Source organism: Diabrotica undecimpunctata, chromosome 4, assembly GCF_040954645.1.
Source record: "Diabrotica undecimpunctata isolate CICGRU chromosome 4, icDiaUnde3, whole genome shotgun sequence".
NCBI lineage: Eukaryota > Metazoa > Arthropoda > Insecta > Coleoptera > Chrysomelidae > Diabrotica > Diabrotica undecimpunctata.
Genome location: NC_092806.1, coordinates 73,017,973 through 73,032,534, shown reverse-complemented (window position 1 = coordinate 73,032,534; position 14,562 = coordinate 73,017,973). Strand labels below are relative to the sequence as shown.

The 14,562-nt window shown below is 33.9% G+C and overlaps 1 protein-coding gene across 1 annotated transcript in view; it reads right to left on the bottom strand.

The window, feature by feature from the left end:
- LOC140439667 (uncharacterized) overlaps positions 1-14,562 on the bottom strand; it is a 226,478-nt gene that overhangs the window by 161,119 nt on the left and 50,797 nt on the right. The window contains exon 7 of the mRNA XM_072529728.1: positions 8,795-9,059. Coding sequence (XP_072385829.1) covers positions 8,795-9,059 — 265 coding nt within the window. The remainder of the gene's footprint in view (positions 1-8,794; positions 9,060-14,562) is intronic.

Below are 14,562 nucleotides of genomic sequence, written 5' to 3'. Positions count from 1 at the left end.
AAAAACCTATTAGAACAATAAAAAAACAGAAAACAATAATGATATTAACGACCTATGGATCAACCACAATAATCTACTATTGGATACAGCTAAGGAAGTTTGTGGTACAATTAAAAAAGACAATAAAGAAACAGGAAGCCTGGTTGTCCGAAGAAATAAAAAAGCAAGTAAAACTGAAGAAAACTGCATGGAAACACTCACTTGCACTATTCATTACATTAGTGCTTATTTCTATGTAGATATGATACTGTATTATTTGTTGAAGAATGTCGCGAATATTGTCGATGGAAGGAGCTGAATTAATGAAGAAATCTATAACGTTTACGTTTCATTGTAATTATGGAGAAGTCTTCATATTGAAGGTAACAGTATGCCGTTGCTTCGTTTGTTAGAATAATCGGGGTATTTTACGATGTCGATAGTTTTCAGGATAAATAAAAACATAATACTATCGAAATGCCTAATTTTCATTCACATTGGTTGTTTCATTGTCCTTCTCTAAGTATTTGCGTGTCCATGCGAGTACTTGTTTCGGGTATGTATTGTTTTCCTTTCGCTGTACATGCCCGTACCGTTTGGGTGGCTTTTGTGTCATGTCATCCATTATTGTACCTTCTATTCCCTGCGTTTCCTGATTTCTTCATTTCTTATTATCTCCCTTCTTAAAATCTTCTTTTTTCATTAAAATTATAAAATACGGGGTGTTTTAATTAATATTATTGACTTAATGTGGTTTGAAGTTTAAAGAAATGGCATATCATTTGTGAACACCCTATATTTGGAAATTCGATTTCGATGAAAATTCCTAAAATAACGTTGCCTTCTCTTTGTGTGCAAAGGTTTTTAAGACATAATGTTTGTAAATAGTTGAGCTATTTGAAAAGTTTGTCTCTATCTGTCAAAAATTTTTGAAAAATAATGAATAACTAAAAAAATATGAAGTTTTGACCTATGGTACCTTATACAAATTTTATCTAAAATTTTACGTAGAATTTAAAAATGCAATAATATACAGAGTGTTCCAATTAAAATACAAAAGTTGTTGTTTATTTCCGGTGTAATCGGAATTGGCATGTCTGCCAAAATACTTTCTTTGTCATAACTGGTAATCCCCATACACCAATTTTCATAAATATTGTGTAAGTAGTTTTCGTATATATTTTCGTATATATATATATATTAATATTTTTTGGGAGTCTTTACAGTTACTGCTAACACATTAGCCTCTAATGTGTTACTCACATAAATGGAAAATACTTCCTTAATAGCTTTTTCTACATTACGCCGGTTGTTATGATAACCTGTTATCTTTTATAATTTAGCTGATTTTTATCTGTAAAATTAGTTTTTTAAGATATATTATTCAAGGTAAATATTTGGTAAGTAACAATTTAAACATATCTAGCTCAAAAAAATAACTGTTTATATTTCACTGAAGTATTGACACTATTTATTATATTAATTTTTTATTTATTATTCTTGTACTTGATTACTATCTAAATCGAAAGAGATGTCAGCAATATTTATAAATTTAGAGAATTTGCTCTTAATTACTGTACAACGTCTCTTTATATTTTTGTCGAGACGAGGATAACTAAGAATTTTAGTAACCCTCTCATATCTTCTGTAAATATGGGCAATAAGAATTAATGGATCTTGAGAGCCATACAATTCTTCAAAAAGTGTACTATTTCTTGATAATTTAGAATGCTTTGGTTTGAGTTGATCTTTTTCTTCGTTTTTATTTGTATTGTCAACAGGTTTTTTAAAGCAAACAGGAATTTTCGATGGCATAATTATTTCCGAGTAAGCTCTTTTACTTTGTATTTAGATTGTTGACTCTGCAAAAGTTTGTTCAGTAAAAATCTTACAAATGGTTTGTATTCTAACTACGACGGATGGTATTTAGTTATTCACTATGATTTTTAACTGGAAGCGTTGTCGAGCAAGTTCACGAATGTTGTTTATTCTTAACTTTAGGCGGTCGACATATTCTTAGCCTGCAACATGTTCTTTGAAAGGTCTGCAGCCAAACTCTAGGTTGCAGGGAAAACTAACTTCACGACCCAACATTAGACAGGTTGGAGTCTGGCCTGTAGTTTCATTCATGGCCAAGCGGTAAGCCTTTAATAATAAATGATGTATTGGTCCAAATCTCTTTGATGTTTGGATACAACTTTGGACAGGTATTTATCCATCGTTCAATTGATCCTCTCGAACACTTCATTTGATTGAGGATGCAGGGGTGTAGTTCTGATCTGATTGACACAAATCAATTTACAAACAGTTTGGAAGAGGGCTGACTCGAAGTTTCGCCCTTGGTGGGAGTGCATCTCCAAGGGAACACCAAATCGGCTAAAGAATTCTTTAACAGGTACTTTTGCAACGATAGCAGCTTCTTGATTTGGTATCGCATAGGTTTCAGTTCATTTCATAAAATAATCCATGGCTACCAGAATATATTTATTTCCATCATCCGTTTCTGGAAATGGAACCTGCAATGTCGATTGCTACTCTTTTCATACGACTACTAACATTGAACTGTTTTATGGGTGCTCTGTTTTTACCAACTGAACCATTACTAGTTGCATACAGTTCACATTTCCGGCACCATCTTCTTACATCATCTTTACAGTTCACCCAATAGAACCGTTCTCGAACCTTTTGCAGAGTCTTCGTGATACCAAAGTGTCCACCTGATGCACCGTCATGCAACTGACACAATACTTCTGACACTTTACTTTAAGGTACAATCAACTGAAGCTTAGATTCTGTACTATCATCGTTTCCATTTTTCCACCAAAAAATATTAATTTTTTAGAATGACTGTTGAGAAACAACGAGAACCGAAGAGAGTATTTAATGTATTGTCTGTTCTAGGTAAAGAATAACTATCTTTCTTAGTTACCGCATTAAGCTGGCGGTAACCAATATAAAAACTCGTTAAACCATCTTTTTTCTTTACTAGAACTACTGGTGATGTCCATGGACTGTTTAATAGATTAATTACCTCTTGTTTGTTTATATATTTGATGATGTTTTCGGCTTTATTTCTCTTCGCAAATGGAAGTCGTTTAGGTTGTTGTAAGATTAGCTAAGGGTCTCCGGTATTAATTTTATGCGATACTATGCTTGTTTTTGCTCTTATCGTTCTCATCAATGGCAAAAACCTCTCGAAATTCTATTAGGAACGACTTCACTTTTTCCGTTAGTCCAACATTAAGATCTTGGCACGTTTTAATCACCAGCTTAACATGCTGTTTCAGATACTTAGATTTCGATGATTTCTCATTAGTATTCATAATAGAGCAAATCGAAGCCACGGGAACACACTGTTTGATCAAAGTTATTCTACTTAGCTTAATAGCAGTTCCCTTTAAATTCATAACTCTTACAGGAACGACATTTTATACTCTCACCAAAGCTTTTTCCGTTAGGAACTAGGCATTGTCCACATCTTTTTACATCCTTTTACTTTCCTCTCAGCAGTAATCATTATGTCTGGTCATCAGAATTTTCTCACTATTACCGGGTATTGATACGTCACAAGTAGTTAGTAAGCTGACAACAGCTTTGTCTTTATGAAACGGCAACTCTTTACCATTGATTTTAAGAATTCCATTTTTGACATTCAAGACCCAACTTTTCTTAGTAAATCCATCCCCAATATCTCGGAGATCTTTGCAAGTAATACTCTGTGTTTCACTGTGGTTTGGCCAATAAATACTAATATATTTGCCTCGCCATATGTATTAATTATCTCACCAGTTGCTGTTCTAAGCTTTACTGTTGCAGGCGATAATTTAAGATGGCCTTAATCCAGTGACTAGAAATCCAGTGACTAGAAATGCTAGGAAATAATTCTTATCAGTTCTTTGTATGTCCTTAAGGAGACATTAATAATGACTTTATAATTACGGTTTTAAGGTAAGTAGAACTAAATTAGAAATTAACTTTTACCAAACTTTAGAGTATCAATTATTAAAGATGGTATTATAACAAACAAAAGTTTGGTATCTATAAAACAGTCTGTATACAATTAAACTCCATTTATTATTTAAGTGAGTAATAATTTTGTAATTAGTGCGATTTCAAATAATTTAATTCGTTTAATATTGCAACGCCACTACATGGGTCTGATCATAGATATTCTATTGTCTGCGCGATTAACTAGTTTGTGAAAGGGCTCGCCACTCGATTTGATATAAGCTGTAACCAAACAGCGTGGCTTTTATATAATACAAATACAGAGTTCCATAATTTTCTAGAATAGTCCATCTCTATCGGCGGTATTATGAACGTCTCGCTGGCTGCGTTGTACATCCTCGTTTCGAAGATTCTGGTCTACGCGTCATCATTCTAAGAGATGCAACCGTTATATGGGATACGTAGGTACGTCGATAGAAATATAAATTCTACTTATATTTCTATGTTATTGTTAATTAATATAGTTATATTCATACAAGTACAATATATTTTCCTTCAGTACCGGTGTAAAAAAGTTACAAGTAGCAGTATTTAATTTCATGATTCGCTACTAATTTTCCTAAAGAATGTCATCACTTAGTATTAACAGAATTAGAGTTAAGAAGTATTTTACACTTATTCGGAGAGACTGACAGTCGACCTAAGTCGACTAAGTCGACCTATAAAAATTTAATTTGTAAAGAAATCTGACCAGGTTATTGTTACTGAAAAATTATCTATACAGAAAAAAATTGACGAACTTACTCTCCTACGAAATGAAATTCTGCAACTATTTTCTTTATGCGTAGATCATATTTTCGAGAGTTTATTACACCTCACGTATAAATTACCCCTGAAAACGCGAGGGACATTTAATGGAAAACTTCAACCTCGTACAGATATTAATAAGGTGAAGTGGGGTATATGTGATAATGGGGCAATTGTAATAGTGCATTTAAAAATGGCTATTTAAATAATTACGAGTGTGCCACCTATTAGACGGAATCTGAAATATGTTAGTCTAGTGAGCCACCACTAGAAACTACGTAAATCCAAAAACAGATTTTAGTTGAGTGGGGATAGCCGACGAGTGTGTTTGAATTCAACACAGAATTTGTTATACATTTACCCCGTTCGTGAAGTATTGTATTATTTTTTCGGTAAGTAAGACTATTATTATAATTTTAATTGACATAGCAATTTATTCTAGTTTGGGAGAACATTATGGTGTAGGTTATTTAAATAAAAACTTAACATTACCCTCAAATTTTTGTTATAACACATTTGCCCCTTGGAATTTTGTTGTTGGGGTAAATGTATTATTACACATTGGGGCAAATGTGTCATTAGTATATCACATTTACCCCGTTTATATACCTTCTTGAATTTAAAATTTAAACAGTGGTAGGGCAAGTTTTACAAGGTATATTTTTTGTTATAGATACCATGGTTCGCTGCTACAAAAGAAAAACAATGAAGGAAAATATTCGGCAGCTGATCTCAACGCTGCAATGTCTGATGTTTTAGCAGGTCGAACATCAATTTATAAGGCCGCAAAATTATACAAAATACCATATGTGACTCTACATTCCCGTGTAAAAGGTAAACGGGGAGCAGTAAAAGCAACTAAAGGACGTCCAACGTCAATTTCTACTGCTGACGAAGTTAGATTAGCCAATGGTCTAAAAACGATGGAGAAATGGGGATACGGCCTATCAAGAAAAGAAGTATTAGAAATTGTAGGAAACTTTGTAAAGACTAACCATATTGAAACTAATTTTAAGGATGGAGTTCCAGATCAAGATTGGTTTTTGGGGTTTAAACAGAGGTATAGATTAAGTATTAAAGTTTCACAAAACGTGGAATACTTTCGAAAAAAGGCTCTTGATCCTTTTATAATATACCAATATTATGATTTATTAAAATCAATAATGGACGAATATGGTCTTCACGACAAACCTGAGAGAATCTGGAATTTGGACGAGAGTAGCTTGTGCATTGACCCCAGGAAGACAAAAGTTCTGGGAGGTATAAATACACCTTCATCGAGAACACTAAGTTCTCCTGGTAAAGAAAATATCACAATTGCTCTTATGTGTAATGCAGCTGGCCAAAAAGCTCCACCCTTAATAATTTATTTAAGGTTTGCACTTATGAGATCAATGGATAGCTCCACCAGGTACTGATTTTGAGGGTACTGTTTATGCAGCGACAAAAAAAGGTTGCATGGAAGAAGCCGTTTTTAAAAATTACTTCATAAATACTATAATTTCATCACTTCCATCTGAAAGACCAATATTAATTATTTATGATGGACATTCCACTCATATGAATATCGAGACGTTAGAAGCCGCTATGCGAGAACATATTATAATTCTAAAACTGCCACCCCATTCCAGCCCCCTTTTACAGCCACTGGACCTGGCTGTTTTTAAATCCTTTAAAGTTAAATGGGATGAAAAACTTGTTGCCTGGCAGCGGCAGCATGTAGGCCAAAAATTACCAAAATAAATATTTTCCCAATTTTTGTGTACAACTTGGAAACAGGTGAACTCCGAAGTAATTATCAACGGCTTTAAAAAAGGCGAAATCATTCCTTTTAATCGTCACGTCATCCCTGAAACATTATTTCCACCCTGCTTGCTTAATAAGTGGAAGATGATAAAACATTCCATATTATCTATACACGAAAATGGTAATGAAGTATTGGTACCAACTAAAGTAACTCAAGAAGTATTTTATCAAAACAAAGAACCTACGCCTGATGCTCTAATCGAAACTACCACTTCCGATAAAGTAAAAAATATCTCTGGCAAAGTCGACGAACTTGAATCAATTCCATGTACAGGTTTAACTGAAAATAAGAATGTAACATTTGTAGATTTATTGTTATCAACAGTAAAACAACTTCCAAACGCACCAACCAAAAATAAGAAACGGTTATACCCTGGATCTGAAGTATTGACATCACAACAAGCTATTGATGTTTTAAAACAGAAATCTCAACAAAAAGGAAACGGTACTAAAATTCATAAGATAACTAAGGCAAAGAACAAAAAAAGAAATAAACGAGAGTCATTAACATTTAGCAGCAGCGAAGACGATGAGTCAGTGTCCCCAATATTCATGGATTTTGATAACACCGACGAATTTCTGGATACACTTTTGGAATCAGAGCCAGAGGTAGAAATAGCTGCAAATGATGACGAGGAAGACAAAGAGAATTTGAATTCAACAAAAAGTGTGAATGTATATGTCGGATGTTGGGTATTGGTAGAATATTGCCCAAAAAAGATAAACAAGCATTATGTGGGAATTGTTTCAGAAAATATGAATGATGAGTGGATAGTTGAATTTACACGACCTCAAGGAAACAAATTTGTATGGCCAATCAATCCTGACATTGATACTGTACTACAACAGGATATTATAAAAGTACTACCAGATCCTATCGTCGACAGACGTGGAATGTACGAATTTCCAGTTACCTTTAAAGGCTTTAACATTCAACATTAACTGAAAGAAAACTTGCGAGTGTTTGTTTAATTTTATTATATTTTTATTTCCTTTGTTCTGACATTGTTTTCGAAAATTTTAAATTCTTTTGTATTTTTTCAACAAAATAAATTCTAAAAAAACACAAGTAGAGAGCTTGAATTACATTTTTATACAATAACCCCAGACTATCAAATATAATATTTACTACAAAAATGTAAACTTTCTTCACATTTGCCCCGGTCCCTGGGGTAAATGTGATATATTGATATGATTTTAAAAAACATCATGCAACATTAACAACACTAAAGATTATTTAATTTTTTTCTACACAATGAATACAAAACCGTTCAAAATGTATATGATTTTTTTGATAAATTTTTGAAACGTTTCTTTACAGTGTTATAATAAATGAAAGTTGAACTAATCAAAAAGTAGATCACATTTACCCCACTTCACCTTATTCAATTTCGATAAAATGTATGGTTTCAAAATATTTCTACAATAATGATGAAAACACATGATTTTCGAATGGTTTCTCGACTTGGATCCTCGGGACTTAATTTGCAACCACTCTAATGGGTTATATTTGTCATCAACTCATAATTTCCTAAGAGATTACCGAGTTTTGAAGTTTTTATCAGAAACGGTGGTCATCGGCCCGACTGTACATCGGATGCAAAACTGGAAGAGGACAATATTACAGTTGTTCAGCATATTGTTAATGAAAATTCCAAAATATCAAATTCAGTATATTTACATCCTTGGTGCTGTATTAAGGAGAAAAGTTGGTTTGTTTTAGATATTCTCAACAAATACCTCTTTTATTCTTATGCCACTCCTATTGGAGATTTAAAATCATCAAGAGTATCCTGATCTTATTTACAGCTGATCTAAAAAGAAAGCTCATTCTAGGTGCAGCTAAACTACTCTTTCAAATTTCGTAACCATGACATTCTTCTACGGAGTGGATTTCAATTTTTCCTTTTTGTTTTCACTACATTATATTTTGAAGTAATGCGTATTTTTATCCTCATATTAGGTGGTCAATAAATTAGGTTTATGTAAAGTTTGATTATAATGTCGATGCCAAATGTATTATGTAATGCTTTACTGTTTATTTGTAGGGCTAGAAAATTTGTTTTTAATAAAAAAAATCAAGTAATAAATTTTATTCTAAGAAAGTTATAAAAATACCTTCACAAACATTCAAATTGCATATCCTACTCTAATTAAGATTTTTCTTGAAGGCTAATAACATCCAAGAAGCAATCGCTCCTAAATATGATAAGACTTATTAAAAACAGATACTATATTTTAAATATTTACTTACTTCTGTTTTTGTTTCATCCTTTTTCTCAGCATCCAAATCGTCCCTAACATCAACATTTACCATTTGAATCATAGTAGAAATATTGTCTTCATTTACTGGAGAAGGAAGAGTTGATTTTTTTATATTACCAGTTAATTTCTTGTTTAGAATTTTACAATTATTTGACATTGAACTAACTGGATGAACTGGACCTCCAATGCGTACCTTTTCCAATAGTGGTCTATGTTTAAATTGTGATGTTTTGTAACGGGATTTTGTATTTAATCTAAAAACATATTCTCGTTTTAATCTCTGGTGTCTGGTCGTTTTTAAGAAGATAAAGAAGAGAAGAGACTGCTGCATTAATATGAAAGGTATGCGATTTATATAAGTTTATAAATAAAAAGTTTTGTATTATAGTAGCATTTTTATTTCTCAAACCACTTTTTTGTTCTTTGCAGTTACGTATATGTTTTTGTCGATATTTCGGAATAACCCCTTATAATCAATGGAATTCGACGGGTATTAAATTACGGAGTAACAAAAAACCTTTTATTGTATGTCATTTTTACGCCTACGTTAGCAGATATATAAAAGAGACTTCATGTCAGACTAGGAACAATCACATCTTTCTCATTATTGTTCACTCATGCAGTTACTATTTTGTTCAATTAGTTTAGTTTTAGTTCAATAAATAAGTTTATTGTTGACGTTTCAATTTCTACTTCAGAAATCGTTCTCAAAATACAAAACATCAATCAATTAAACACATTTTGTTTTTTTTATTTGGTGAAAAATTCTTCTAATAATTGAACTTTATCTGAATCATTCACATTGACACTTCAGACCTACATTATACATGTAGTACATGTACAAGTAGATGACTTTAAAATGATATTGCAAATATTATTGGGTTGCGTTCTTGGGACGACTTTATTGTAAGATATTTCATTCAATTACGTGAAATCAACTTTGCCTCCAGAATTGGTTTTTCCTCATGATTTACTATGGAATCACTAACAGGAGAATTTTACTGTCATCATTGCATGTGGTTGTCTTTTTAAGCCGCGTTTACACGATGACAATTGGCGAGACAATTGTCAGAAGACAACTGACTGGCATGAAATTATTGTCTTCGTCTAAACACTTCAGGCCAATTGCCTTGCCAACTGCCCTCACAATTGGCCCAAAATTCTGTTGTAGAATAGTCTTAGTCCGGGAGTAGACTGAGGACAATGAACTGCGCCCAGTGAGCCCCCCACCACTCGAAATCTCAATTGTCGCGACAATTGGTGCCGTGTGAACGATGTAGGACAGTAGTGCTGTCTTCTTTATTGCCAGTTCCCTCACCGGACACAACAGATGACGAGCAGTCGGCCATGTTTTAGCTGTCTACTGCCATGGCAATAGTTGGCCCCGTATAAACATCTTCTCGTTCAACTGGACTGGCCTCCGACAATCCGCAACCACGTGATGATAATTGTAAAATGATGATTGTCTCGCCAATTGTCATCGTGTAAACGCGGCTTTAAAGATGGATCACATGCTATGATTTTTCTGACAATAGTATGGACACACGTTAAAAGAGCAGTAATATTCAAACTCAAAAGAACACGGTTTTCGATTGATCTATATGCTTTCATAAGTTGAAATAACATTAATTTAAAAAAAATTTAATGATAAGAAACATGTCCTTTGAATCTATGCGAAATGTTAGTTTTCTAATGCCGGTGTAGTTTAGAGATAGTGGTATGTAGCATAATGTATCATATAGCGTTTCTAAAACAAAAACTCTTTCGAGGCGTGGATGTGAGACTATTTTTTGTAAATATTGGCTTTTAATTGCAATAGGAGATCACTCATACAAAATTGACAGTATTTTGTTGTCAGCAGTTTTCTAGTGTAATGTTCCTCGTCACGACGGATCTTCATGAAAAATTGGATTTAGGTTGCTTTTACTTGGGGGGTGAAAGCCACCACTCCTTGGCGGTGAAAAACATACGTTCAAAATAAGTCTGAAAATGGATAAATTGACTAATTCTAAGCAACATTTATTTCATAGTTTTTCATTAAGTCAACACTTTTTGAACTATTTGCGAGTGAAAATGTTCATTTATATGTTAATATTTAAGTTTGACTACTTAGTTGAAAGTGCTTATTTTTTGAAAAAGTTTGATTTTAAAGTAAAAAAAAAATTTGAAATAAAAAAATTCGTTTTTTTTTTCAAATAAATTTTAAAAAGTAAAAAATATAGGTTTCGCTTTTATAAATATTTTTTTTATACACTCGTGATTAGTGAGTAAGTCAAGCCCATTTCACTACAACCCTTTCAAAAATAAGAGTAAAAAAAATTAATTTCAATGATCTTATTGCTCTTAAAAAACCTACAAAATCGTTTTGCAAGTACTTCATAGCTTAAAAGCTAACCAAGTTATGAGTAAAAAACCAATCATATATTTTAGGAGATATCAGAATGCGTATACTGGAGCATTTTAAGATACACAGAATGTGCTATTAAGGCACAGGCATACTTTCACCCATCCTTCCAAGCGAATAAGGATTGTTTTTAAAATAAAATAAAATAAATTTACAACATTTTGATTAAAAAAATATTGTATTTATTGTTTAAAAAAAAAAAAAAAATACTACAACTAGTCGAATTTCTTCGCAAGGAGTGGTTTGTACAAGGGTAGAAATTATGTGGTCAAAAGTAAAGAAAACTAAATTGAATGTCACTATATAGTTAAATAATTCAAAGTTCCATGAATTTCCAATTACATGATTTTTTCTAATATGGAGAGTTTTTAAAAATATAAAGTAAAAAGCAACTAATGGCACAAGTCCAATTTTGACGTGGAGAGTAAGTTGAACCTAGATCCAAATTTCCATGCAAATTAGTGGGGACAAGGAATTCAATGACATTGTTTTAATTATAACTAATTTAGAAGGTGTGATTCATGGGTTAAATTGCGATAAAATCTTGAATTGCGTTGTTTATTATTAATTGGCATTCATTCACTTGAAAGGTGAGAATTTTCAAAAGACCTCGGGGAAGGTGTCCCAGGTGAGTTGGATTCGGGAGACTACGCCTCACCGTAGTTGACCGCCTACCAACTTAACTCACCCCCTCTTTCTCCAACCGACGGGCCTGGGACCGCTCTTAGCGAGCATTACCATCTGACCCGTCAGCTTTACTCATAACTCCCATCTGTTGCTCTCCGTCTGCGTTCCGTGCTATTGCCACAGCATGCCAGTCACGCCACCCCACCTACGTCTGCACCGGACTTGGTGTGTAAGATAACCATCCTTGTGCAGAGCGATAGGCAGGAAGGAGCGACCGCGCCGTTATTTCAACCATCTTGAACTTAACCAGAAAGATCAGACGACAGGTACAAGCAACTCCAGACATTCATATTCCACCCCCGGGGTGGTTCATTCATTTATTTCTTCATGTACACCAGCCCATTACTTAGTAATAGGCTGCTTCAAAAGGAGACACATACCGTACACTAGATACAAGTGGAGACAAAACAAAACAAAACAACACGTATGTAAATTGATTTCTGTAATGTAGTCGCTGTTCAAAAATAAACAGTTTACCTTTGTTGCAGTCTCCTCGCTTTCTCTTCCTTGTGTTTTATGGTTTCTTCCACAAAACCAATGATCAAGTCAAAGATTGTTTTGTTTTAAATTGCTTTATTCATTAATTCATGTGGCTCGCCTAGAGGTGATCCCAGGCCCAGCTGCAGCAAGGTTCGCTCCACATTGTATGCAGGGCATACGAATACCGCATGATGCGCGTCATCCACCACTCTACACTCGGGATACAGATCGTCCTCGGTCTTCTTTATTCTATATGTATAAGACCGGAAAGGTCCATGCCCCGTCATAAATTGGGTGAAGTAGTAGTTGACACGTCTGTGTTTATACTCATACCACCTTACTACATCTGGGATAAGGGCCCTCGTCCAGGCAGCTTTGTTAGTTTCTCTTGACCATTGGTCCTGTCAGATCTCCAAACTCCTTTTTCCTTCTTGTGTTCCTGAACCTAAGGCTCCGTTGCCCCTTTGGTGCATCCAAACCCTTTCATTAGCCAGGATATGCACCGGTACAGCACCGGCCACTACTTGTAAGGCAATGGTTGATACGGTCCTGTACGCGCTGCATACCCTGATCAATGGTTTCCTTTGCGTCCTAAGAAGCATTTTTTTTATATTCCACTTTGTTGAGGATCTCATGCCACATTCGGGCCCCATATAGTAAGATGGACATGATTGACTGTAGGATAACTGATCTTTTGTGTGACCAGGGGCCTCCTATATTCGGCATTATCTTATTAAGGGTCGAGGTCCTCTCTTCGATCTTCCGACGTGCTTCTTGTATGTGGTGTCTGAATGCCATTTTGTCGTCTAGTATGATTCCCAAGTATTTTACGGTCTTCTGGGGTCTTGGGTCGGAGCCTCTGAACCGAAAATTTACGTTTTTTCTATCCCGTGGTCCCCTCAAGATGATTACTTCTGTCTTTTCTACTGCAAGTTTTAGGTCACTGCTCTCTATTTATCTCTCAGTTTTTTGTATTGTTTCATTTACTTTGTTTATAATACCCCAATTTATATCTTCTATAAGTATGGCTAGGTCGCCTGCGTATGAAATAGCCCTTACTCCTTGTGTTTTGTTTATTTCTAGTACCCCGTTGTATAAAATATTCCATAGTGTGGGTCTCAGGACTGACCCTTGGGGTACTCCAGCAGTCATTTTGTAGCATTTTGAAAATCCCTTAGTATGTATTGAAATACCCTCGTATTTGCCAAAGCAAATATTTTTAGTGTATTTTATTTACTATTTGTACAAGTTAAAAACACCGAATTCTTTTATTTTATCTCAGCGTCACCAAGGTCTAAAATAAACCATTTTAGAGTTTGTTTATTATTTCACAGATGTGTATTTTCTCGGCATTCTTTGATCGTTTAGCCGCTTTTAGGATATTTTGCGTTCCCGTTACCATTGTAAGTGTTTTGTTTATACCAAGTTAAGCGAATGCATTTAAAAGATAATTGCTCTCGCTGAGGCGCGGTCAAGAGCGGTGGGCTTCAGCGTTATGTCCAAAGTCTTCGTCGAATTTGAAATGTTTTCTTATTTTTTGTCCCTTTTTATGGAAAATAAGTAGCAGTAGAGTAAATAGAAGCAGTTTAATTAGTTCAATACGTAGTTGCCGTTAAAGTTAAATTTGAAATGTTGCCATTGTGTCCAGCTGTACCTATTTCTGTTTTTTAAGAAGCCAAGTTTCCAAAGTTTGGGTTCCAGTGCCCCAACTTCCAACCTCAACAATTCGCAGTGTGATATGCAGTTTTTTTGTTCGTTTGTCGAGAGATTCCCAGTAAAGTTCTCCCAGAAATTTTCAAGTCCAGTAGGTCCAATTTCCAACCCCAGAAATGTAAATTAAAAAAATTTAGTGAAAATCGAAGTAACTTTTTGTGTTTAAATTTTAAAGTAAAGACAGACTTTTTTTAATAGTAATAATTGCTTTTATCATTTAAAAAGATAATTTTTTATTTGCAATAATTTATTTCTGCCACAGTTTATAGCCCGGTAACAATAGTAAGTGTTTCTCTTTGTTATTTTTGTATTTACTTTGTGACTAAGAATATAGTATTTTTGTATTGTCCATTTTTTGTAACTGTTTGTGGTGACACAACAATAAATGTTTGATTTATTTTTCTGAACCATTTTTTTTATTTATGTAAAAAAAAGTTAATAATCCCCTTTTTTGAGTTTCATTTAAAAATATA